The sequence below is a fragment of the Carcharhinus amblyrhynchos genome, unplaced genomic scaffold (genome assembly GCF_965287045.1).
Source record: "Carcharhinus amblyrhynchos unplaced genomic scaffold, sCarAmb.v2.hapA scaffold_44, whole genome shotgun sequence".
NCBI classification, from domain to species: Eukaryota; Metazoa; Chordata; class Chondrichthyes; order Carcharhiniformes; family Carcharhinidae; genus Carcharhinus; species Carcharhinus amblyrhynchos.
The window spans coordinates 320274-347604 of record NW_027649785.1 but is presented as its reverse complement, the minus strand read 5'-3'; the positions used below and the strand labels follow the sequence as shown (position 1 = coordinate 347604).

Genomic DNA, 27331 nt, shown 5'->3' with positions numbered 1-27331 from the left:
TGCTGCCCTGCCACTTATCACCATTCTAACTACTGCGCCTTATTCAGACAGGAAATGACTGGAAGAACATGAGATAAAGTATTTCCTTCCAATTCTTGAATCAGCACTTCCAGCAGATATTTCGACCCTCGTCCTGTTTAATCATCCAAGTGTGCGAGTCAGTGAACGACCAAAATAGAAGTGTCTCACACACATATGCTGGGTATAAATATGGGTGGGGCACAGAGAATGAGTCAATGAGGGGGGAGTGGAAATGAGACAGAACAAGCAGGAAATAGAGGGAGAGAGCAAAGTTTAAAAATTTAAGTTCGTTTATTGCACAAGTAGGCTGATATTAACAGTGCAATAAAGTTACTGTGAAAAGCACTGTGCCACCCATAGGCATTGAGCAACGTGGTTAATTCTTATATACCCTCAGGGATGGGTGATAAATGCTGGCCCAGCCAGCGACAAAACATCCCATGAACGAATATTAAAAAGAGGGAGATGGTGATTATGTTGCTGAATTAGTAATCTGAAAAAAAGGGGAATTCTAAGAAAGTGAGGTCAGAGTAAAAATCATACACACAAACACAAATAAGCTTTGAGGCTGATCCATATTTTAAAGGTATGTTGCTTAAGTCCAATTATGTCTTCATTACTGTGCCAATCTTCCCAAGATCAATCTGAAATTTAACTGACATTTTGAGTCCAGATGACATTTTGTCAGAGTTTTGACAAAGGGTCATCTGGTTTCGAAACATCAACTCTTTTCTCTCCTTACAGATGCTGCCAGACATGCTGAGATTTTCCAAAGAAAACGCTGGAAACGTTGGTTTCAGATTCCAGCATCTGCAGTAATTTGTTGATATTTATTATGAAATTTAACTGTTATACATTCAAACATGTGTCTGACACAATTCAATGTTTGAATCTAAATTTCACATTGATTTTCTCCCTCTTGTGAAATTTCCCCTAATTATTTCCCATGTGGACATCTCGTCAAGTCTCTTCTCCCCAGCCCCTTCCCCCTGTCTGAATGCCTGTTTCTTGATGAGCAGAGCTTGGCACAATGCAGTCTGAATTTTAATTTCAATCAAAGGTTAACAGCCCAAATTAACACTTTCTATTCCAGTTCAAACCTTTCCTCCCTACCATCCCCAGACAACGGTCTGTTTGAGGGTGTGCAGTTGTTTGAAGGCAAGAAGTGGGAGCGTGGGGATGATCTTGACGAGATATTCATCTTCATCAGTGACACGTTGAAGGCTCCAGAGAAGATGTCGTAGCTTCTCCGCTCCAGGGAAGTACTGAACGACTGCCGTGTCCTGTGTTTGTCTTCTGAGGAGGTTGGTGCGGTTTTCCGTTGTGGCACGTCGGAGCTTTCGATCGATGAGTCAAGCACCATATCCTGTTCTTATGAGGGCATCTTTCAAAGTCTGTTGCAATCCTCCTCATCTGAGCAGATCCTGTATATAACGGAGGGCTTGGCCATAGGGGATGGCTTCTTTAACGTGTTTAGGGTGGAAGCTGGAGAATCATGAGGTTATCCGTGGGCTTGCGGTACAGTAGGTTTAGATAGTGCAGACAGGGTGAAACTGCTCCCACTGGGGGGGAGCATCGAGAACCAGAGGGCTACAGACTTAACGCAATTAGCGAAAGAATCAACGGCAAAATGAGGAACACATCTTCATGCAGTGATTGGTTAGGATCCGGAATGCTCTGTCTGAGAGTGTGGGGGAGGCAGGTATTCAAAAGGGAATTGTATTTACTGGAAAGGAAGAATGTGCAGGGTTGCAGAGAAAAGGCAGAGGGAGTGGCACTAGGTGAACTGTATCTTCAGAAAGTCAATGCAGATACAGCAGCCAGAATAACCTCCTGCTGTGCTGTAACTATATTGATGCCAAGTTTAAATTCCCCAACCACTGCGCTGGGATTTATACTCATGCCTCGAGGTCATTCGTTCAGGTTTCCAGATGACTAGTCCACCATCCAAGCCCATGTTACGCTGCAAACCTCTGATTAGTGCTATCAGCTCCTTACACCAGTACTCTGCAGCTTGTTGAAAAGACCAAGTCTCAAACTCCCTGTCCAAACAACCCAAGGAGAAATTCTCACTGTAAGGCACTGGTGTGAACTCTCAGCCCAAGCCCCCAGGATATTGTCCTGTCCCAATTTTTAAATTCTCATCCTTGGTGTCAAATCATTACGAGCCACCTCTCCTTTCCTCCGTATCACCTCCATTAACGCTCAGAAACCCTCCATCAACCCTCGTTTTTCCTCAGACTCTGGCCTCTCCCCATCATAATCGCACCAGCATTGTGTTCATACTTCCTGCTGCCTAGGCCCCAGCTCTGGAATTCCCTGTTCAAAGATGCTTCATAATTTCCCTCTCTTTGTCCAGCTATTGCCATGTGACTCCAAGTATTGTTTGAGAATCTTACGAAGCACCTTGGGCAAGTGCTCGTCACGAACCAACAGAAGCAAGCTTTCGCTGGAGGACAGAGAATTTCAATTTGCCACCACAGTTTTTCCTATTCCTACATGACAACTCGTTTTATCTCAATTGCTGTCTCCTGACTCCTGAAATTCTTTTCAATCTCGCAGCCCTTTGTCAGTTCCTGAGGAAAAAATAAATCCTTAATTTTTTGAGCCCTTCCCTCACAACTATGGATCTCCTGGCCCTGGGATCGCCCGAGTGAATCTCCACTCTCCTCCCTTCCCTGCGATATGGTGCCCAGAACCGTAAGCAGTCCTCTAATTCAGGTCTCATTAATGTTTCGCAGAAACGCCACATCACTTCCCTGAGTTTATATTTAATGTTAACTGCACACTTTCCTGTACTTTCCCATTCTGCATACCCACAACTTCCGGTTTACACCCAAATAATTTCTACAAACAGGTAACAAGGAGCCCCAGGCGGATTCCTGGAGTTCATTACTGCCGCAACATTCCAGATCATATCTCTTTACCACTAATCATCACTTTGTCAACTGCCCGCCCCAACCTCCACATTCTCTCTATCCACAGTCTTAAAAATTCCCTTTAATAATGTGCCTTAATTTGGGAAAACATTAAATCAATTAAAGCTCAAATGGAAAAGGGAACACTCTCATACAAGTGTCCAAATGTCGTGGGTTCAAGTCTCCTCACCAGAGGCCTGAGCAGCTAGTTAAGGGATACAGAATAGCCCATTTCCTTGTCAAATAATCTTAAAAAAGGGCAACCATCTTCAATTGTTGAAAATCTAAAAACAAGTCAAAATGCTGGAAGAGAGTCAGGAAAGAGTTAATGATTCATGTACAGCCATCAGAGAGCAGAGCAGATTCAGGGGTAAACTTGACAGTGTCTGCACGATCTCACTGCAAACCCACACTGACTAGATCCTGCCCAATCTCCACAGGTTCTCACTGACTAGATCCTGCCCAATCTCCACAGGTTCTCACTGACTAGATCCTGCCCAATCTCCACAGGTTCTCACTGACGGGTGGCACAGTGGTTAGCAGGGACCTGGGTTCAATTCCTGGCTCGGGTCACTATGTGTAGAGTTTGCACATTCTCCCCATGCCTCCAGTTTCCTCCCACAGTCCAAAGATGTGCAGGTTAGGTTGATTGGCTATGCTAAAAATTGCCCCTTAGACTTGTGAGATGTGTAGATTAGAGAAATTAGCAGGTAAATATGTAGGGATGTGGGGGTAGTACCTGGGTGGGATTGTGAGCGGTGCAGACTCGATGGGTTGAATGGCCTCTGTCTGCACTGTAGGGTTTCTATGATATCTATGACCAGATCCTATCTAATCTCCACAGGTCTTGACCTGTGAGTCTTGGTATTCCCTGCCCTTCTAATGCAGTTGTTGGAGGGAGCAGGGTTCAATGATTGTACCAGTATAATGGACTGGCAAGACTCTCCTGATACTCTATGCTTCTGTGTGTGGCAAATATAACTGGAGCTACGAAGGACCTGCAGAGCAGCAGGCTGTGACGGATTACAAATTAGCAACCACATAAAGCACTAGGAATTCCTGAGGGGGTATTGGCCCAATTCTACATTCCTACAGACAAGAAAAGGCAATAATGCAGACAAACTATAAACAATAGAACCCTAAATGGGAGTATAATCCAAATTCTATCTTTCCAATAGTGGCAGATTCAGGTCTGTCACTGCATCACACATACAGTGCTGGAGGAGAACAGGTCTGTCACTGCATCACACTGGGTTACAGTGCTAGTGGGGACAGGTCTGTCACTGCTTTAGACTGGGATACAATGCTGGTGGATACACACCTATCATTGCACCGCACTGTGACACAGTGTTGGTGAGAATAGGTCTCGCACTGCATCACATAGGGTTACAGTGTGATGCAGACAGGTCTGTCACTGCATCACACTGAGTTACAGTGTTGGTGGGGATACGTCTGTCACTGCATTGCACTGGGATACAGTGCTGGTGAGTACAGGTCTGTCACTGCTTGCACTGGATTACAGTGCTGGTGGATACAGGTCTGTCACTGCTTGCACTGGATTACAGTGCTGGTGGATACAGGTCTGTCACTGCTTGCACTGGATTACAGTGCTGGTGGATACAGGTCTGTCACTGCTTGCACTGGATTACAGTGCTGGTGGATACAGGTCTGTCACTGCATTGCACTGGGTTACAGTGCTGGTGGATACGAGTTTACCACTGCATTGTACTGCGTTACAGTGCTGGTGGGTACAGGTCTGTCACTGCATTGCACTGGGTTACAGTGCTGGTCGATATAGGTCTGTCACTGTGTGACTCTTGGGGACAATACTAATCGATAGAGACTATGGTGGCAATTTTTCCAAAGGCACTGGTATCACATTAAAGTTTAGGGGGGTACATAGGAGGTGTAGCGATGATACAAAATCATGATGTGAATGAACAATTAAAGATAGTGTTTCAGAAAAAGATACTGAAAACAAGAGAAATTAAAGTCAAAATATGTGCAGGTTAGGTGGATTGACCGTGCTAAATTGCCCCATAGTATCTAAAGATCTGTAGGGCATTTGGGAAATTAGTGGGGTGATTGTGTGGGGTTATGGGGATAGGGCATGGTCTGGGTGAGATGCTCTTTTAAAGAGTTTGCAGACTCGATGGATCCAATGACATCCTTCTGCGCTGTAGGTATTTGATGAGTATTAACAATGATAAGTGATTGCACAAATATATCAGCAAAAATAGACCTGCTGGAAGTGAGGCAGGGGCCCCACGCAGAGGGGTGAGCGAGTTCACTGAGATAATCAGTACTTGTCCAGGAATGTTTAACAACTCCTTTGTCTTAGTGTTTACACAGGAGCTTGGGAAGAGGGAAATGCTGAACTGGATCAAAGTGAATTAGAATAAATAAGAAAAAGATTTGAGTAGTGAGTTATCTAGAGATGGACAACAGTTTCTGATGCACTCAGCATGGGAGAGACAGTGCTCAGCGCAGGCAAACCATTCCCAATGGTGCCCTGGATGTTTCTGATCTAGTAGAGCACTGGCAATTTCCCTTGGCCAGCTCAGAACAAAACATTCCATAAAAACCCCCTGAAAGCCAGTTCCTCAAGTCAACAAAAATTTAAGATCAGTCTCAGCTTGAATATTTATCAATTCAAAATGTCGTTAGGTTACAGTGCTAATTGTGAAAGTAATTGTAACTGACTTAAAAATATGTTGAATATCCGGTCTTGGATCAATTGCCTCAAGACCAGTTTCAGGCTGATAATTTACCTGCTGCCACTGGTAGCTGAAGTCAGTCATTACTGAGGAGGAGTGAAGCTCAGGCTCTGCATTGCCCACTTGTACCCCGTTCATCCTGTGTTGGGATGGAGCTGACTTGGAGTAAATGGGGCGACAGAATTACCCAGAACCTAAAGACCAGTCACTGCTCCCAAAACAAACCTGGCTGTGTGAAGCAATGAAGCCCAGTATATATGGGCGGCCTGGTGGCACAGTGGTTAGCAATGCTGTCTCAGCACCAAAGATCTGGGTTCAATTCCCAGCTTGGGTCACTGTCTGTGTGGAGTCTGCACGTTCTCCTTGTGTCTGTTGGGTTTCCTCTGAATGCTCCAGTTTCCTCCCACAGTCCAAAGATGTGCGGTTACGTGGATTGGCCATGCTAAATTTCCCCAGTGTTAGGGGACTAGCAGGGTAAATATATGGGGTTACGGGATTAGGGCCTGGTGGGATTGTGGTCAGTGTAGACTCAATGGGCCAAATGGTCTCCTTCTGCACTGTAGAAATTCTATGATTCTGTGTGTGAACCACCCTTCACCTTTACCTCAGCGAGCACTCAAATAAGTGACCATTCACCTGGAACTGTGTTAAATCACTCAACCCAATGGGCAAGCACAGTGGCAAAATGGTTAGCATGGCTGCCTAACAGTGCCAAGGACCAAGGTTCAACTTCAGCCTCAGGTGACTGTTTGCTTGGAGTTTTCACATTGTCTCCATGTCTGCATAGGTTTCCGCCATGTGCTGCGGTATCCTCCCACACTCCAAAGATATGTAGGTTCGGTGGATTAGCCATGCCAAACTGCCCCAAAGTGTACTAAGACGGGTGGGGATAGGGCAGGGGAGAGGCCTGGGTAAGATAGTCGATGCAGACTTGACGGGCCAAGTAGCCTCCTCTGCTCTGTAGAGATTCTGTGAGTCTAGTCGAGTCAACACATCAATCAACCTTTAAAGAATGTTTCATTCCTCCCGGTCATCACATGATAGGAGGAAGACTTCCTTACTGAAACTACTGAATTGGTGGTTACTTAGATACCTGAAATTCCTTTGGGAGTCTTACCTCCAGCACACTGTTTATTAATAGTAACGTCGGCAGCTCATCAGTTACAACACTGCTCATATTGAGGGGAAGTGAATCACAGCAAACTCGTCACAACACAGATATCTGACTAACCAGCACACAAAGATGCACACGTGTGTACACACACATACTGTGACACACTCATCCGCAGATTCCAAGCTAATCACAGTTACAATTATTGACCAGAAACTTTAACTTCTCACTCCGCCCTCCCTCACTAGACACCGTGATCAGCAGTTTCTGTTTACAAGTTACAGACACTAAGGATTGCAACCAAGTGTTGTCCCACATTCTAAGACACCAGACTCCGCAGTAAAGTTTACTTATTAGCCACAAGTAAGGCTTACATTACTGTGTCACTGTGAAATTCCCCTAGTCACCACACTTCAGCATCTGTTGGGTCAATGCACCTAACCAGCACGTCTTTCAGACTGTGGGAGGAAACTGGAACATCCAGAAGAAACCCACAGACACGGGCAGAACATGCAAATTCCACACAGACAGTGACCCGAGCCGGGAATTGAATCCAAGTCCCTGAGAGGCAGCAGTGCTAACCACTGTGCCACCGTGTCGCCAGTAATATTGCTGCCCTGTGTAAAATGTACAAACAGCCACTTCTCTTGCTTTTAATCACCGGGATTTTTTCTTAAAGGGGCGTTATGGTGACAGCTTAAGCCAACTAACTCATCATTATATACCAAGTAATTACACAAAGCAGAAATCCAGAGATTGTGCCAGTGGATATGATGTGGCAGACATTATTCACACACACCCAGATCTTTATAATCTCAACCCAGTCAGAAACATTTCTCTAGTGAGTTTCATATCCTTAGAACATTCCAGAGCAGTCTACAGCTAATGAAGTGCAGACTCTGCTGTAATACAGAAAAGGTAGCAGGCAAACAAATCACTCTTAAACGCCAATGCCACAACAATGAGGACAACAGTATGTGTGTTTTTGTAAGTTATGTTGGTTTCATGGTGGCACAGTGGTTAGTGCTGCTGCCTCACAGCACCAGGGACCTGGGTTCAATTCCCGGCTTGGGTCACTGTGAAGAGTCTGCATGTTCTCCTTGTGTCTGTGTGAGTTTCCTTCCACAGTCCAAAAGACGCACTGGTTAGGTGCACTGGCCATGCTAAATTCTCCCTCAGTGCACCCTAACAGATGCTGGAGTGTGACGACTAGGGGATAATGAATAAACTTTAAACTTTAAGGATGAACACTACCCCTGACCTAGGAGAACTCCTCTGCCCTCTCATAAACAGTCTGGTGGGATTCTCAGATTCATGTCTCACGCCATCAGTGCAACACTGAACTCTCATCCATGATTATGGGATGCCCCTTGAATAAGATTCAAACTCTCCGCTGTCTGACTGGCTACCAACTGAGAACACTGAGCCACACAAGGGCAGATCGCATGTCAAATGGCCAAAAGCTAGGTCAACAAGATAAACTTGGTGGGGGAGTAGGAGAGACAAAGAGAGAGGAGCAGAGATTTAAGGAAGGAACTCCAGAGCCGAGGACCCAGGCAGTTGAAGGTACGGCCACCAATTGGAGTGCGACTACCATCAGGGAGGCTAGAAATGGAGGGGAGCAGAGTTTTAAGAGGGTAGGAGGAGGTTAGCAATATAGAGAGGTGGGGAGATCAGTGGTGGAAGGAAAAAGAATTTTAAATTCAACGTGTTTCCAGACTGGTGGCTATTGTAGACCAGCGAGTGCAGGGTTGATGGGTGAATGGGACAGGGTGAGAGTTTGCGAAAGGGCAGCAGAGATTTGCAGGAATTCAGGATTATGAGGGGTGCAAAGTGGAGACCATCAAGGAAGACCTGAAGACACTCTGTATAACACTGAGCCCGTTAAAATGCACAACCTGTGCTGGAGTTCTCTAAATGGCTTCAAGAACAAAGAACAGTACAGCTCAAGAACAGGCCCTTTGTCCCCCTCCAAGCCTGTGCTGATCATGGTGTCCTAGCTAAACTAAATAAAATCCTTCTGCCCTTACTCGGTCCATATCCCTCTATTCGCTCCCTATCCATGTACCATTCCAGAAGCCTCTTCAATATTGTTAATGTGCCTGCTTCCACCACCTCCTTTGGCAGCACGTTCCAGACACCCATCATTCTCTGCATGAAAAACTTCCCCCTGCACATCTCCCTTAAAACTTTCCCCCTCTCACCTTGAACTTCTGCCCCCTTGTAAGTGACACCTCCACCCCTGGAAAAAGCTCTATCCATCCTGTCTATGCCTCTCATAATTTTGTAGACCTCTATCAGGTCTCCCCTCAGCCTCCATCTTTCCACAGAAAACAATCCTAGTTTATTCAACCTCTCGTCATAGCCAACACTCGATACCAGGCAACATCCTGGTGAACCCTCTTTGCATGCTCCCCAAAGCTTCCATGTCCTGCACGCAATACTCCAAATGCAACCTAACCAAGGTTTTATGTAGCTGCAACACGGTTTGCCGATTCTTGTACTCAATGCTGGCTGATGAAGGCAAGCATGCTGTATGCTTTCTGAATCATCCTGGTTACCTGCACACCTCCCAGGTAAACAGTTCCTGAGTTAGGGAGAATCAGACAGCACTCACTAACCAGTGAATCCTAAAGGCTCCCTGCAAAGGTGTGCACTGGGTTTGGTTCCGACACACCCCGTGGTAAAACATCCTGCACAAACATGGCTCACCTGGAGGCAGCCCACAAAGGCCCTAACATCAGCAAAACTAGACAGCAGAGAGGGCCAGATAAAAGGACAAGAAACATCATCACAACAATTTGTGCAACAAGCTGGAGAAAGTACTGCTCTTGCTGAAAAAGGAGAAGACAAACACTTGAACCTCTCCCCAGAGAATTTGGTCTGTGCCACAAATGGGTGGCACAGTGGTTAGCAGTGCTGCCTCATAGCTCCAGGGACCTGGGTTTGATTCCCAGCTTGCATCATTGTCTGTGCAGAGTCTGCACATTCTCCCCACGTCTGTGTGGGTTTCCACCGGGCGTCCGGTTTCCTCCCACAGTCCGAAAGATGTGCAGGTTCGGTTGATTGGTCATGCTAAAATTGCCCCTTAGTGTCCCGGGATGCGTAGGTTAGAATGATTAGTGGGGTAAATATGTGGGATGATGGGGATGGGGCCTGGGTGGGATTGTTATAAGTGCAGACTCGATGGACCCAATGGCCTCCTTCTGCACTACAGCGTTTCTATGATTCTATGAAGTGGACTCATTGTCATCCACCTAACATTAACATGCAAACAACGTTGCTGGCTTCACACTGCATGAAATAAATATTTCCATGCAGCATAACTGCACATAAATAGACAGTCAAACAAAAGAAAGGAGGACACCCCAAAATTTGGACAATGGGTAAAGAAAGATCTATGGAAGAAAATAAAGGTCTTTGAAATGACAACATTAAAACAGATGTTTAAACTTCCCCAAGGCAAATGAAGAGGTGCTTGAAATTGCAAGAAGTGCTCTGGAAAGTGATGTCCAGAACAATGCCAGTGTTTCAGCCATTGATCACTGCTGGACAGCTTTCAAGATCTCTTCCAGGGACAAAGCCAAGGGCAGCAGAAACAGCGGTTGACCCAGGTGGAATTGGATGACAAATGTCACAGAGCGCTGGGTGATAGGTGAGTGAGGATGGCACAAGACAGACGAGTGTGATTTACCACAACAGCCAGTCTCTTGGTAGAGTAGCTGCAAGCACCAACAAGGGAATCAAGGGTTATGGGGGACAGATTGTAGGATCTCAGCAGTACAGGAGGAGGCCATTCAGTGGTACAGTGGCAAGCACTGCTGCCTCACAGCACCAGAGACCCGGGATCAATTCCGGCCTTGGGTTACTGTCTGTGCAGAGTCTGCACGTTTTCTCCATGTCTGCGTGGGTTTCCTCTGGTGCTCCGGTTTCCTCCCACAATCCAAAGATGTGCGGATTAGGTTGATTGGCCATGCTAAATTGCCCCTTAAGTGTCAGGGAGATTCGCAGTGTAAATACTTGAATAGGACCGGGCGGGATTATGGTCAGTGAAGGCTCGATGGGCCAAATGGCCTCCTTCTGCACTGTAGGGATTGTATGAGCCCACTGCACTGGCAACAATCCCTATCCCCGATGCTATCCCAATACCCCACATATTTACCTTCCTACTTCCCCTCATACTGAGGGGTAATTTAGCATGGCCGGCCAACCAACCTAACCTTTGGACTGTGGTTGGAAACTGGAGGAAATCTACATAGACAGAGAGAGAATGTGCAAACTCCACACAGACAGACTCCCAAGGCTGGAATGAAACCCAGGTCCCTGGCACTGTGAGGCAGCAGTGCTAACCACTGTGCTATCCATAGGTATGGAAGCAGAGTGGAGACCACAATCACATTAGCTACGGTCTAACTGAATGATGGAGCAAGTGCAAAGGACTGAAAGGCTTACTCATACTCTGAGGTTCTCTGACCAAGCAACAATTAAACCCAGCCATCAACAGAATATGGCAGAATGCACAATATTCCTGGTTCAGTCAATTAACATTGATTAAACTGGAATACATTTGCCTCAGAGTGTTTAAATGTTTCTGCTTCATCCCAATCACAAATACAACTGCTGCAAGTCAGAAATAAAAACCAAGGAACCGGAACAGAGATGGAACCATTCAAACTCCAACCCACACATACAACCCGAGCAGTCTAGCAGTGCTCGCCGTCCACACAAGCTGCTGTTCCAAACTTTCACGATCTTTGCAACCCTAAACTCCTCTGCCCGCTCCAGGAATGTCCCCATCCTGTCTCCAAAACCCAGCCAACATCCCTCACACCTTTCCCAGGTATAGTTATCTCCCTCTGCTCATAGCATGGCTACGTCACCCTCTCTGATGGACCCTACCCAACAGATCACCCTCTTTACTCCCAGCCAGGACACTCTGACCACTTTCACTACCATCTGTCGGACTAGGTGCAGATGCCACATTACCCCTGCCCATGTCCCACACGGTGACTTACTCACCCTGGGCTGTCTCTTCCTCACAGCACCCCGGGGCTGTCACTCTCTCTCTCTCCCCCCCCACCCTCCCCTTCCACCCCACCCCCCTACCCCTGGCACGCTCTCTCTCCCTCCCCCCACCCTACCCCCGGCATGCTCTCTCTCCCTCCCCCTCCCCTCACCCCGGGGCTCTCTCTCTCTCTCTCCCCCTCCCACCCCCTCCCTGGGGCGCTCTCTCTCTCTCTCCCTCCTTCCCCCTCCCCGGGGCACGCTCTCTCTCCCCCCCCTCCCCCCTCCCCGGGGCTCTCTCTCTCTCCCTCCCCCTCCCCGGGGCGCGCGCTCTCTCTCTCTCTCCCTCCCCCCCACCCCCGGGGCGCGCGCGCTCTCTCTCTCTCTGCACCCACCCCCACGGCGCGCTCTCTCTCTCTCTGCACCCACCCCCACCCCACGGCGCGCTCTCTCTCTCTCTGCACCCACCCCCACCCCTGGGGCGCACTCTCTCTCTCTGCACCCACCCCCACCCCTGGGGCACGCTCTCTCTCTCTCTCTCTCTGCACCCACCCCTGGGGCGGTCTCTCTCTCTGCACCCACCCCCACCCCTGGGGCACGCTCTCTCTCTCTCTCTGCACCCACCCCTGGGGCGGTCTCTCTCTCTGCACCCACCCCCACCCCTCTCTCTCTCTCTGCACCCGCACCCACCCCCACCCTCTCTCTCTGCACCCACCCCCACCCTCTCTCTCTGCACCCACCCCCACCCTCTCTCTCTGCACCCACCCCCACCCTCTCTCTCTGCACCCACCCCCACCCTCTCTCTCTCTCTCTTTGCACCCCCCCACCCCCACCTCTCTCTCTCTCTCTTTGCACCCCCCACCCCCACCCCCCTCTCTCTCTTTGCACCCCCCCACCCCCCTCTCTCTCTTTGCACCCCCCCACCCCCACCCCCCTCTCTCTCTTTGCACCCCCCCACCCCCACCCCCCTCTCTCTCTTTGCACCCCCCCACCCCCACCCCCACCCCCCTCTCTCTCTTTGCACCCCCCCACCCCCACCCCCCTCTCTCTCTTTGCACCCCCCCACCCCCACCTCTCTCTTTGCACCCCCCCACCCCCACCTCTCTCTTTGCGCCCCCCCACCCCCCTCTCTCTCTTTGCACCCCCCCACCCCCACCTCTCTCTTTGCACCCCCCCACCCCCCTCTCTCTCTTTGCACCCCCCCACCCCCACCCCCCTCTCTCTCTTTGCACCCCCCCACCCCCACCCCCCTCTCTCTCTTTGCACCCCCCCACCCCCCTCTCTCTCTTTGCACCCCCCCCACCCCCACCCCCTCTCTCTCTTTGCACCCCCCCCACCCCCACCCCCCTCTCTCTCTTTGCACCCCCCCCACCCCCACCCCCCTCTCTCTCTTTGCACCCCCCCCACCCCCACCCCCCTCTCTCTCTTTGCACCCCCCCCACCCCCACCCCCCCTCTCTCTCTTTGCACCCCCCCCACCCCCACCCCCCCTCTCTCTCTTTGCACCCCCCCCACCCCCACCCCCCCTCTCTCTCTTTGCACCCCCCCACCCCCACCCCCCTCTCTCTCTCTGCATCCACCCCCACCTCTCTCTCTCTCTCTCTGTACAGCCCCCAAACCCCAGGACACACACTCTCTCTCCCCTGCACCCTCCCCCACCCCCAGGACACACTCTCTCTCTCCCCCTGCACCCTCCCCCACCCCCAGGACACACTCTCTCTCTCCCCCTGCACCCTCCCCCACCCCCAGGACACACTCTCTCTCTCCCCCTGCACCCTCCCCCACCCCCAGGACACACTCTCTCTCTCCCCCTGCACCCTCCCCCACCCCCAGGACACACTCTCCCTCTCTCTCTCCCTGCACCCTCCCCCACCCCCAGGACACACTCTCCCTCTCTCTCTCCCTGCACCCTCCCCCACCCCCAGGACACACACTCTCTCTCTCTCTCTCTCTGTGCCTCTCCCCCGACCCCCGCCGAGCTCTCACTCACCCCCGGGCTGTCCTCCGGGCCCAGCTGCAGTTGCTGCGGGATCTCGGCGTCGCTGGCGGGGCTGCAATCATCCTCAGACTCCTCGAAGGAGGAGGAGAGGCCGGCCGAGGACACGGACGAGCCGGATAGCTTGCGGAGCAGCAGCGAGGGGGCCGGGGAGCCGCCGCAGCCGCTGTCCGACGAGCGCGACTCCTCGTCCGGCAGCGGCTCTTGCTGAGGATCGGCGCCGGGCGGCAGCGACTCGTCCTGGGTCACAATCAGCTGCGGGATGGGCCTGCGGAGGCCCGAGGCCTCGCACTCGGCCGGAACCGGGCCCCTGGCGCTCTCCGGGCTCTTCATCAAACTACCAGCCGTCGCATCGCCGGCCCCGAGCGGAGCCGCTCCTCAGGCGGACACCCCGGCCTCTGGCACGGCCCGGGCCCAACCGCCAGCCCGCCCGCCTCCAACTGTCAATCACCAGCCCGAGCCCCACCCCAACTGTCAATCACCGGCCCGAGCCCCGCCCCAACTGTCAATCACCGGCCCGAGCCCCGCCCCAACTGTCAATCACCGGCCTGAACCCCGCCCCAACTGTCAATCACCGGTCTGAACCCTGCCCCAACTGTCAATCACCGGTTCGAGCCCCGCCCCGTCTGTCAATCACCGGCCAGAGCCCCGCCCCCAACTCAATGACCGGCCCGAACCCCGCCCAAACTGTCAATCACCGGCCCGAGCCCCGCTCCGCCTATCAATCACCGGCATGAGCCCCGCCCCAACTGCCAATCACCGGCCAAGCTCCGCCCTAACTGTCAATCACCGGCCTGAGCCCCGCCCCAACTGCCAATCACCAACTAAGCTCCGCCCCGACTGACAATCACCGGCTAAGCTCCGCCCCAACTGTCAATCACCGACCCGAGCCATGCCCTAACTGTCAATCACCGGACCGAGCCCCGCTCCGCCTGTCAATCACTAACCAAAGCCCCGCTCCGCCTGTCAATCACCATCCTGATCCCCGCACCAGCTGTCAATCACCGGCACGAGCCCCTCTCTAACTGTCAATCACCAACCTGAGCCCCGCCCCCACCTGTCAATCACCGGCCTGAGCCCCGACCCAAATGTCACTCACCTGGCCTAAGCCCCGCCCCGCCTGTCAGTCACCGGCTTGAGCCAGCCCGCACTCACCGGGCTGAGCCCCGCCCCTAACTGTCAATTACCCGGCCTGAGCCCCGCCCAACTATCAATCACCGACCTGAGCCCCGCCTCCGACAGTCAATCACCGACCTGAGCCGTGCCCCCGACTGTCAATCACCGGCATGTGCCCCGTCCCCATCTGTCAAACACTCCGCCTGAGCCCCGCCCCAACTGTCAATCACCGGGCTGAGCCACGCCCCTGACTGTTAGTCATCGTTAGTTCTCAGTCAGTTTGATGTGAAAGGCTGGAATTGTATAAAATGCCGCTGAGGCTGGAGCTCTGTGTACCCGTCTGGAATCCACACAGGACAGAGAGAAAGACAGTGAGTTCAGGGGAGCTTCCCAGGGCTGGAAAAGGGCAGTTTGGGGGGAGTATTGGGGTTGTTTTCCTCAGATAGAGGAGGCTGAGGGCTGCCTGAGGTATAAAATGATGAGGGGAGGCCAGATTTAAGTTGATTGATGGAAAGATGTCTTCTTCAACCATCACCAATGGCCTGAAATAGCTCCTCCCGTCCACTACCTTTCCATTGCTCTCCCCTCATCACCCACTGACCCCGCCCCTCCTGTCAATCACCCACTGACCCCCGCCCCTCCTGTCAATCACACGCTGACCCCGCTCCTCCTGTCAATCACACACTGACCCCGCCCTCCCGTCAATCACTCTGACCCGCCCCTTCTGTCAATCACACTGACCCCGCCCCTCCTGTCAATCACACGCTAACCCCGCCCCTCCGGTCAATCACACGCTGACCCCGTCCATCCAATCACATCAACCCCACCCTCCTGTCACTTACACACATACCCCGCCCCTCCTGTCAATCACTCTCCCCATCCCTCCTGTCACACATTTGCCCCATCCCTCATGTCAATCTCACACTGACCTCGTCCCACCTGTCAATCACACACCGACGCGCCTCTTTTGTCAATTAAACACTGACCCGCCCCTGTATCAATCACACACTGACCCCGTCCCTCCTGTCAATCAGACACCGACCCCGCCCCTCCTGTCAATCAGACACTGACCCCACCCCTCCTGTCAATCAGACACTGACCCCGTCCCTCCTGTCAATCACACACTGACCCCGTCCCTCCTGTCAATCAGACACTGACCCCGTCCCTCCTGTCAATCAGACACCGACCCCGCCCCTCCTGTCAATCAGACACTGACCCCACCCCTCCTGTCAATCAGACACTGACCCCACCCCTCCTGTCAATCACACACTGACCCCGTCCCTCCTGTCAATCAGACACCGACCCCGCCCCTCCTGTCAATCAGACACTGACCCCACCCCTCCTGTCAATCAGACACTGACCCCGTCCCTCCTGTCAATCACACACTGACCCCGTCCCTCCTGTCAATCACACATTGGCCCCGACCCTCATGTCAATCATGTCAGTCAGTGCGTGTGGGACCCGTACCCCAGTGAGAGTCAGTGTGTGTGGGACCCGTACCCCAGTGAGAGTCAGTGTGTGTGGGACCCATACCCCAGTGAGAGTCAGTGTGTGTGGGACCTGTACCCCAGTGAGAATCAGTGTGTATGGGACCTGTACCCCAGTGAGAGTCAGTGTGTGTGGGACCCGTACCCCAGTGAGAGTCAGTGTGTGTGGGACCCGTACCCCAGTGAGAGTCAGTGTGTGTGGGACCCGTACCCCAGTGAGAGTCAGTGTGTGTGGGACCTGTACCCCAGTGAGAGTCAGTGTGTGTGGGACCCGTAGCCCAGTGAGAGATGGAGTATATCAAAACTTGAACCAATCCTTAATAATAAATAGAAACATAAAATGCAGGATGAACTCAGGTCTGGCAACGTCTATTGAGAGAGAAATATATTTAACATGTGCAGTCAATAGGAGCCTTGTACAGAACTGGGAAGAGTTGGAGATGCAATGATTTATCTACTTGTCGAGGGGAGGGGATATAGAGGGTGGGGCAGAATAGATGGACAAAAATGGTTGGAGTGAAGCAGGAATCGATGAAGGTGACCTGGACACAAACCAAAGTGGCTGTTAATGGTGCCATTAAGGACTGAAGTGTGCTAATAGGGGAATAAGGGGAACTAGCAGAATTTGGTCCTAGGACAGTGAAGGTCAGTGCTCAGTTGGAGCAAAACTGTGCTTACGGGACAGGGGCCATGTGGGGAGGGGTGGATTGTGTTGGGGCGAGCCAAGGGAACGAATAAAACAACACTGGTCAAGATGGAGGGGAAAGTGATAGAAAAGAAATGCTGCATCACCTGACAGTGAGGAGCAGGAGGTGAAGACACAGCCTCTCAACCCTCAGCGACTGCATGGGAAGGTGCTGCAGGAATGTACTGCAGGAAGGTGCTGCGGAAAGGTGCTGTGGGAAGGCACCGCGAGAATCTGCTGTGGGATTTTTGCTGTGGAGAGGTGTTGAAGAATTTTGGCCATAGGAAGGTGCTAAAGGAAGATGCTGAGAGATGTTCCTGTGGGAGGTGCTGTGGGGGAGTTGCTGGAGGAAGGCACTGAGGGAAGGTGCCGCAGGAAGGTGCTGGGGGAAGGTGCTGGGGGAAGGTGCTGTGGGAAGGTGCCGGGGGAAGGTGCCGCGGGAAGGTGCCGCAGGAAGGTGCTGGGGGAAGGTGCCGCAGGAAGGTGCTGAGGGAAGGTGCTGCGGGAAGGTGCTGGGGAAGGTGCTGGGGGAAGGTGCTGGGGGAAGGTGCCGAGGGAAGGTGCCGGGGGAAGGTGCCGAGGGAAGGTGCCGGGGGAAGGTGCCGCGGGAACGTTCCGTGGGAAGGTGCTGTGGGAAGGTGCTGGGGAAGGTGCTGGGGGAAGGTGCTGGGGGAAGGTGCTGGGGGAAGGTGCCGCAGGAAGGTGCTGGGGGAAGGTGCTGGGGGAAGGTGCTGGGGAAGGTGCTGGGGAAGGTGCTGGGGAAGGTGCTGTGGGAAGGTGCCGGGGGAAGGTGCTGGGGGAAGGTGCTGGGGAAGGTGCTGGGGAAGGTGCCGCAGGAAGGTGCCGCGGGAAGGTGCTGGGGAAGGTGCTGGGGGAAGGTGCTGGGGGAAGGTACTGGGGGAAGGTGCTGGGGAAGGTGCTGGGGAAGGTGCTGCGGGAAGGTGCTGGGGGAAGGTGCTGCGGGAAGGTGCTGGGGGAAGGTGCTGGGGAAGGTGCTGGGGAAGGTGCTGGGGAAGGTGCTGCGGGAAGGTGCTGGGGGAAGGTGCTGGGGGAAGGTGCCGCGGGAAGGTGCTGGGGAAGGTGCTGGGGGAAGGTGCTGGGGAAGGTGCCGCAGGAAGGTGCCGCAGGAAGGTGCTGGGGGAAGGTGCTGGGGAAGGTGCTGGGGGAAGGTGCCGCAGGAAGGTGCCGCAGGAAGGTGCTGGGGGAAGGTGCCGCAGGAAGGTGCTGCGGGAAGGTGCCGCAGGAAGGTGCTGCGGGAAGGTGCTGGGGGAAGGTGCTGGGGGAAGGTGCTGGGGAAGGTGCTGTGGGAAGGTGCTGTGGGAAGGTGCCGGGGGAAGGTGCTGGGGGAAGGTGCTGGGGAAGGTGCTGGGGGAAGGTGCTGGGGAAGGTGCTGTGGGAAGGTGCTGTGGGAAGGTGCCGGGGGAAGGTGCCGCGGGAAGGTGCCGGGGGAAGGTGCTGTGGGAAGGTGCCGGGGGAAGGTGCCGCGGGAAGGTGCCGGGGGAAGGTGCTGGGGAAGGTGCTGTGGGAAGGTGCTGTGGGAAGGTGCTGTGGGAAGGTGCTGGGGGAAGGTGCTGGGGGAAGGTGCTGTGGGAAGGTGCTGGGGAAGGTGCTGGGGAAGGTGCTGGGGAAGGTGCTGCGGGAAGGTGCTGGGGGAAGGTGCTGCGGGAAGGTGCCGCGGGAAGGTGCTGGGGGAAGGTGCTGGGGGAAGGTGCTGGGGGAAGGTGCTGCGGGAAGGTGCCGCGGGAAGGTGCCGCGGGAAGGTGCTGGGGGAAGGTGCTGGGGAAGGTGCTGGGGGAAGGTGCTGGGGGAAGGTGCTGGGGGAAGGTGCCGTGGGAAGGTGCCGCGGGAAGGTGCCGTGGGAAGGTGCTGGGGAAGGTGCTGCGGGAAGGTGCCGGGGGAAGGTGCTGTGGGAAGGTGCTGGGGAAGGTGCTGTGGGAAGGTGCCGGGGGAAGGTGCCGCGGGAAGGTGCCGGGGGAAGGTGCTGGGGAAGGTGCTGTGGGAAGGTGCTGGGGAAGGTGCTGGGGAAGGTGCTGGGGAAGGTGCTGCGGGAAGGTGCTGGGGGAAGGTGCTGCGGGAAGGTGCCGGGGGAAGGTGCCGCGGGAAGGTGCCGGGGGAAGGTGCTGGGGAAGGTGCTGGGGGAAGGTGCTGGGGGAAGGTGCTGGGGGAAGGTGCCGTGGGAAGGTGCCGCGGGAAGGTGCCGTGGGAAGGTGCTGTGGGAAGGTGCTGTGGGAAGGTGCCGCGGGAACGTTCCGTGGGAAGGTGCTGCGGGAAGGTGCTGCGGGAAGGTGCTGGGGGAAGGTGCTGTGGGAAGGTGCCGGGGGAAGGTGCCGGGGGAAGGTTCCGTGGGAAGGTTCCGTGGGAAGGTTCCGTGGGAAGGTTCCGTGGGAAGGTGCCGCGGGAACGTTCCGTGGGAAGGTGCCGCGGGAAGGTGCTGTGGGAAGGTGCTGTGGGAAGGTGCTGTGGGAAGGTTCCGTGGGAAGGTTCCGTGGGAAGGTGCTGTGGGAAGGTGCTGTGGGAAGGTGCTGTGGGAAGGTGCTGTGGGAAGGTTCCGTGGGAAGGTGCCGCGGGAACGTTCCGTGGGAACGTTCCGTGGGAAGGTGCTGGGGGAAGGTGCTGCAGGAAGGTGCCGTGGGAAGGTGCCGCGGGAATGTCTGTGGGATGTTCCTGTGGGAAGGTGCTGCGGGAAGGTGCTGGGGGAAGGTGCCGCGGGAAGGTGCCGCGGGAATGTCTGTGGGATGTTCCTGTGGGAAGGTGCTGCGGGAAGGTGCTGGGGGAAGGTGCCGCGGGAAGGTGCCGCGGGAATGTCTGTGGGATGTTCCTGTGGGAAGGTGCTGCGGGAAGGTGCTGGGGGAAGGTGCCGCGGGAAGGTGCTGTGGGAATGTCTGTGGGATGTTCCTGTGGGAAGGTGCTGCGGGATGTTTGTGAGGGAAGGTCTGCGGGTTTGTAATGAATGTTGATGGTGAGTATATTGTCAAAAATGGAGACAGTGCAGTTGAGAAAGGGAGGATACATGTTGGACAGAGATCAGCTGAAGATGAGAGAGAGTGGAAATCGGACACAAAATCGATAAAATTTGCAGGTCCAGACGAGAGTATGAAGCAGCCTTGATATAGTTATCGACGTCACACAGCAAGAGTTGTGCTCATGGTCACATCTTTTATTTGTCGAAAGCGAAACAAGTTAAAGGCGAAATTGTTGAGCGATGAAATGGGCCAGGTGGGGGAACGAAGATTGTTCAGGCCTCAGCTTCCAGGAAGAAGTAAAGCTCCCTCAGATCCTTCTGTTGGGGATGGAGGTGTAGAGGGATTGGACATCCACGGTGAAGAGGCGGAAATTAGATCCAGGAAACTGGGACTTGTTGATGTGATGTAGGGCATCAGGGGAATCAAGAGTGTAGATGGAAGAGATGGGACAAGGGGAATGAGGATGGAGTTGCGATAGGAAGAGTTGAGTTCAGTGGGGCGGGATCAGACTGATCCAGTGGGCAGTCCTGTTTGAGGACTTGGGAAGCAGGTAAAAAGTAGGCTGCCCCCAGCCTCTTGTTGCCAGCACTTTACTAATCAAAGGAGAGGAGTTTGTGCCAAGATTGGAAACATCCACCTCAATAACCAGATTTCAGGTGAAGACAGGATTGGGCTGGCTGTGATTCTGTCTGACATGCCCCTGTCTACATCAACGGGAACAAAGTAGAAAGGGTTGAGAGCTTCAAGTTTTTAAGTGTCCAGATCACCAACAGCCTGTCCTGGTTTCCTGCCCCCCCATGACGACACTATAGTTAAGAAAACACACCAAAGCCTCTACTTTCTCAGAAGACTAAGGAAATTTGGCATGTCCACCATGACTCTCACCAACTTTTACAGATGCACCATAGAAAGCATTCTTTCTGGTTGTATCACAGCTTGGTATGGGCCCCTGTTCTGCCCAAGACCGCAAGGAGCTACAAAAGGTCATGAATGTAGCCCAATCCATCACACAAACCAGCCTCCCATCCACTGACTCTGTCTACATTTCCCGCTGCCTTGGCAAAGCAGCCAGCATAATTAAGGACCCCACACACACCGCACATTCTCTCTTCCACCTTCTTCCATCAGGAAAAACATACAAAAGTCTGAGGTCATGTACCAACCGACTCAAGAACAGCTTCTTTCCTGCTGCTGTCAGACTTTTGAATGGACTTAACTTGCATTGAGTTGATCTTTCTCTACACCCCAGCTATGACTGTAAACTACATTCTGCACTGTCCCGTTTCCTTCTCTATGAATGGTATGCTTTGTCTGTATAGTGCACAAGAAACAATACTTTTCACTGTATCCCAATACATGTGACAATAATAAATCAAATCAAAAGTCTTGGTTGAATAGCCCATCAGTGCACCTCATCTTTGCTGTCTGAGGAAGAATGGTCACTTAATGCACTGATGGACACAGAATTGGAGAACTAATTCTGCACTCAGGGTCACTGATCAACAGAGGGCACTGTGTGTACAATTCAATCTGTTCACTGGCGCTGACTCCCCACTCCGACTGGAAAACAGGTCAAGCAGGCCAACCGGGTCCAAACCGGCTCAGTCTGGTACAAACCAGTTCCTCCAGGGCTAAACCAGGTCAGGTAGGAGCAAACAAGGACAGACTTGGTTGGTGAGTCAGACAGGACCAGGCAGCATTGGACAGGGCCAGTGTTGGGGAAAACAGAACCAAGCCTTCATGACACACGACAGCGCAGTCACCGAGCAGAGATTAACGGCCAAGTTCTGCACACGTGAGGACGGCCTCAACCGAGATATTGGGTTCATGTCACACTATCTGTAACCCCCACGACTTGCCTGAACTTGCAAAATCTCACTAACTGTCCTGTCTGGAGACAGTACACATCTCATTAACCTCTGCTTAATGCTCTCTCCACTCACATTTTCTGTACCTTTAAGACTTGATTACCTGTAAAGACTCTCATTCCAACCATTATTTTGTGAAATGAGTTTGTGTCTTTATATGTCCTGTTTGTGAATAGAATTCCCACTCACCTGACGAAGAGACAGCGCTCGAAAGCTAGTGACTTTTGCTACCAAATAAACCTGTTGGACTTTAACCTGGTGTTGTGAGACTTCTTACTGTGTTTACTCCAGTCCACATCAAAACAGAACCATGCATGGGAAAGGTAGAGCCAGGAAAAGGCAACAAAGGTCAAAAAGGGCCAGAGTGGCCAAGGCAGGTCAGGAAGAGGCAGGGCTGGACAGATAGAGCTGGAATTTAAGGGCCAGACACTCAGGCAGAGCAGCAGAAGCAAATGAGGGCACTGTGGTTCAGAACCACCCCCCCATGCCACTTCCCCTCCCCGCAGTGATCCTGAGGCAATGGGGAATTATCCAACAGGCAATCAGTCCAGAGGTGCCATGGACAGCAATTGGTTAGCCGTCTGTGGGATTTACCAGCTTGTTTGTTTGTCACAGTGAGACAATAGCTGGAGCTGCTGTGGAAAACTGGGATGGGAACAGATTCCTAATCTAACAATGATTCATCACCAAATCCCTTCCCATTTCCAGCTCTTCCCCAGATTATTGACAGTAAGATGTCTCACAGGTTAAAGTCCAACAGGTTTATTTGGTATCACGAGCTTTTGGAGTATTGCCCCTTCATCAGGTGGGTGAAGAGTTCTGTTCACAAACAGGGCATATATAGACACAAACTCAGTCACAAGATTGGATGGTTGGTTGAAATGCAACTCTTAACAGGTAATCAAGTCTTTACAGGTACAGACAATGTGAATGGAGAGAGAGGGTTAAGCACAGGTTAAAGAGATGTCTCCAGCCAGGACAGTTAGTGAGATTTTGCAAGCCCTGGCGAGATAGTGTGACATGAACCCAAGATCCCGGTTGAGGCCGTCCTCATGTGTGTGGAACTTGGCTATCAGTTTCTGCTCAGCGATTCTGCATTGTTGTGTGTTGTGAAGGCCGCCTTGGAGAACGCTTACCCGAAGATCAGAGGCCGAATGCCTGTGACTGTTGAAGTGCTCCTCGACTGGAAGGGAACGCTCCTGCCTGGTGATTGTTGAGTGATGTCCTTTCTTCCATTGTTGTAGCGTCTGCATGGTCTCGCCAATGTACCATGCCTTGGGACATCCTTTCCTGCAGCGTATCAGGTAGACAACATTGGCCAAGTTGCAAGAGTACGTACCGTGTACCTGGTGGATGGTGTTCTCATGTGAGATGATGGCATCTGTGTCGATGATCCAGCACGTCTTACAAAGGTTGCTGTGGCAGAATTGTGTGGTGTCGTGGTCATTGTTCTCCTGAAGGCTGGGTAGTTTGCTGCAGACAATGGTCTGGTTGAGGTTGTCTGGTTGTTTGAAGGCAAGAAGTGGGGGTGTGGGGATGGCCTTGGCGAGATGTTCATCTTCATTGATGACATGTTGAAGGTTCCGGAGAAGATGTCGTAGCTTCTCCGCTCTGGGGAAGTACTGGATGATGAAGGGTACTCTGTCCACTGTGTCCCGTGTTTGTCTTCTGAGGAGGTCGGTGCAGTTTTTCGTTGTGGCGCATCGGAACTGTCGATTGATGAATTGAGCGCCATATCCTGTTCTTATGAGGGCGTCTTTCAGCATCTGGAGGTGTCTGTTGCGATCTTCCTCACCTGAGCAGATCCTGTGTATATGGCTTCTTTATCGTGTTTAGGATGGAAGCTGGAGGAGCGGAGCATCATGAGGTTACTCTTTGTCGTCCAATACTTCCCCAGAGCGGAAAAGCTGTGACATCTTCTCCGGAGCCTTCAACATGTCATCGATGAAGACAAACATCTTGCCAAGGCCATCCCCAGCTGGAGAAGTGGAGCATCGTAAGGTTATCCGTGGACTTGCGATATAGTGAAGTGCTGAGGTGACTGTCCTTTAATGGAGGTGCGTGTGTCCAAGAATGCAACTGATTCCGGAGAGTAGTCTATGGTGAGACTGATGGTGGGATGGAACTTGTTGATGTCATCATATAGTTGTTTCAGTGATTGTTCACCATGAGTCCAAAGGAAGAAAATGTCATCAGTGTATCTAGTGTATAGCATCGGTTGAAGGTCCTGTGCGGTGAAGAGGTCTTGTTCAAAACAGAAGCTGATAGCCAAGTTCCGCATGCATGAGGACGGACTCAACCGGGATCTTGGGTTAATGTTATACTATCTGTAACTTGCACGACTTGCCTGGGTTGCAACATCTCACTAACTGTCCTGCCTGGAGACAATACACATCTCTTTAACCTGTGCTTAACCCTCTCTCCACTGAGATTGTCTGTACCTCTAAAGACTTGATTACCTGTAAAGACTGGCAATCTAACCATTATCTTGTAATTGAGTTTGTGCCGATAAATGCCCTGTTTGTGAACAGAACTCTTCACTCACCTGATGAAGGGGCAATGGTCCGAAAGCTCATGCTATCAAATAAACCTGTTAGACTTTAACCTGGTGTTGTGAGACTACTTACTGCGCCCAACACAGTCCAACGCCGGCAACGCCATACCAAAGTATTAAATCCTCAGTGCTCTCATTTGCACATACGATAATGAGGGATAAAGACACAGCAGCTCCCAGTTTCCAACTACAGCACATTTGGTGTAACCTCAGCTGTGAGTTGTTGCCTGGGAGAGAAGGAGGCTGCTACCGTCTCCCTCACATTTTCTGCAGCTGTGAACAACTTCCAGAAAAGAAGACTTGCATTTATATAGCACCTTGCACATCCAGTACAGTGACAACAGTGGTATCTACCCAACAATGTGTCCTTTATACAGAAAGCAGGACAGTCCAACCCGGCCAATTACTGCCCAATCAGTCGACGATTGATCATTAGTAAAGTGATGTAAGGGGTCATCAACAGCACTATCAGGCAGTACCTGCTCAGTATAACCTGCTCAGTGACGCAGGTTTGGGTCTTGCTGGGTCACTCAGATCCTGACACCTTGGTTCAAACATTGACAAAAGAGCTGAACTCTAGAGGTAAGGTAAGAGTGATAGCCCTTGACATCGAGGCAGCAGTCAACTGAGTGTGGCATCAAGGAGCCCTCGCGCAACTGGAATCAGAGGGAAAACCCTCCATTGGTTAGATCATACCTGGTACATAGGAAGATGGTTGTGGTTGTGGAGGGTCAGTCATCTCAGCTCCAGGGCATCTCTGCACGAGCTCGTCATGATTAGTGTCCTAGGCCCAACCACCTTCAGCTGCTTCATCAATGACCTTCCCTCCTTCATAAGGTCAGACATGGGGATGTTTGCCAATGATTGCACAACGTTTAACACTATTCGCAACTCCCCAGATACTGAAGCAGTCCATGTGTAAATGCAATAAGTTCTGGACGATATCGAGGCTTGGGCTGACAAGTGGCAAGTAACATTCGTGCCACACAAATGCCAGGCAATGACCATCAGCAACAAGATAGGATCTAACCATCACCCCTTGACATTCAATGGCATTACCATCACTGAATTCCCCACTGTCAACATCCTGGGGGTTATCATTGACCAGAAACTCAACTGGACTAACCATATAAATACTATGGCTACAAGAGCAGGTCAGAGGCTGGGAATCCTGTGGTGAGTAACTCACCTCCTGACTTCCCAAAGCCTGATCACCATCTACAAGGCACAAGTCAGGAATGCATGAGTGCAGCTCCAACAACACTCAAGAAGCTTGATACCATCCAGGATAAAGCAGCCCACTTAATTGCTATCCCTCCCTCAAACATTCAGTCCTTCTAACACCAACACACTTGCACCCTGCATATCCAGTACAGCTACAACACTGGCACCTACCCAACAAGGTGGAACATTCCCCATGCAGCAGGTTGTACTATACAAGATGCGTGCAGGAACTGACCAAGACTCCTTAGGCAGCACCTTAATAGAACATAGAACATTACAGTGCAGTACAGGCCCTTCAGCCCTCGATGTTGCGCCGACCAGTGGAACCAATCTAATGACCCTCTAACCTAAACTATTCCAATGTTATCCATATGCCTATCCACTGACCATCTGAACGCCCTTAAAGTTGGCGAGTCCACAACTGCTGCAGCCAGGGCATTCCACGCCCTTACTACCCTCTTCTTACTACCCTTACTCCCACCTTCTAAACCCATGAACACTAGAAGGACAAGAGCAGCAGATACATGCGAACACCATCACCTGGAAGTTCCCCTCCAAAACACTCACCATACTGACTAGAAAATATGGCAGCGGTCCTTCGCTGTTGTGTAGTTAAAATCCTCCCTAAATGCACTGTGGTTTACCTGCACCGCGTGGTCTGCAGTGGTTCAAGACGGCAGTTCACCGCCACCTTCTCCAAGGCAATTAGGGATGGGCAATAAATGCAGGTCTTGCCATTGATGCCCACATCCCCTGAACGGATGATAAAAAGGATCTTCCTCCACTGATCCTCCTGCCCCCAACTATCCAACCTGGTGCCCCCTCCCACCACAACTGCCCTGCTGCTAACAGATTCATCCATTGACACTGTTTACACTTCCTGCAAAGTAGTCAGCATAATTAAGGACCCCACGCAGCCCTGACATTCTCTCTTCCACCTTCTTCCTTCGGGAAAAAGATACAAAGTCTGAGGTCACGTACCGACCAACTCAAGAACACCCTCCCTGCTGCTGTCGGACTTTTGAACAGACCTACCATGTATTAAGTTGATCTTTCTGTACACTCTAGCTATGACACTACATTCTGCACTCTCTCCTTTCCTTCTCTATGAATGGTATGTTTTGTATAGCGCGCAAGAACCAATACTTTTCACTGAATACATGTGACACTAATAAATCAAATCAGAATTTTTTAAAAATCAGAAAAACAAATTACCATCTGCTCCCAACTGACCCTCCTGCCCGCAACTGACCATCGATTGACCATTCTGTTCCTACACACTGACCACCCTGACTCCCCACTGCTTTCCCCGTCCCAGCCCTCCCCCACTAACTAATCTCTCCCTCCACTGAACACTCTGTCTCCCCAGTGGACTACCCTATCACCTTCTCTCTCACAGAACACCCTGAGTCCCCATCTTAATCCTACCTGACAACAGCCCCCCACCTCCCTCACCTTCCCCCAACCAGCGGGCAGTCTGGTCACTCCCTCCCATCGTCCCTGTGGTGTGTCATTCATGGCCTGCCTTCTCAGCTTGCCTTTAATCAGGACTCTTCCCCAGCAGCAGCTCTACACGAACTCAATGGAGAGCTTGGTGAGGACCCTGTTGTATGAGCTGCAGTTCTCTACAGCAACGTAGAACATTCAGTTTCCCAGTAAGAAGGCTTC

The 27331-nt window shown here is 52.1% G+C and overlaps 1 protein-coding gene across 1 annotated transcript in view; it reads right to left on the bottom strand.

Annotated features, from left to right (window-relative positions):
* The window catches only part of LOC145337160 (inositol-trisphosphate 3-kinase C-like), a 55380-nt gene extending 41189 nt beyond the window's left edge, over positions 1–14191 (bottom strand). The window contains exon 1 of the mRNA XM_080181949.1: positions 13761–14191. Within this exon, the coding sequence (XP_080038075.1) occupies positions 13761–14099 (339 nt within the window). The 5' untranslated portion in view covers positions 14100–14191. The remainder of the gene's footprint in view (positions 1–13760) is intronic.
* Between the last annotated feature and the right edge of the window lie 13140 nt (positions 14192–27331).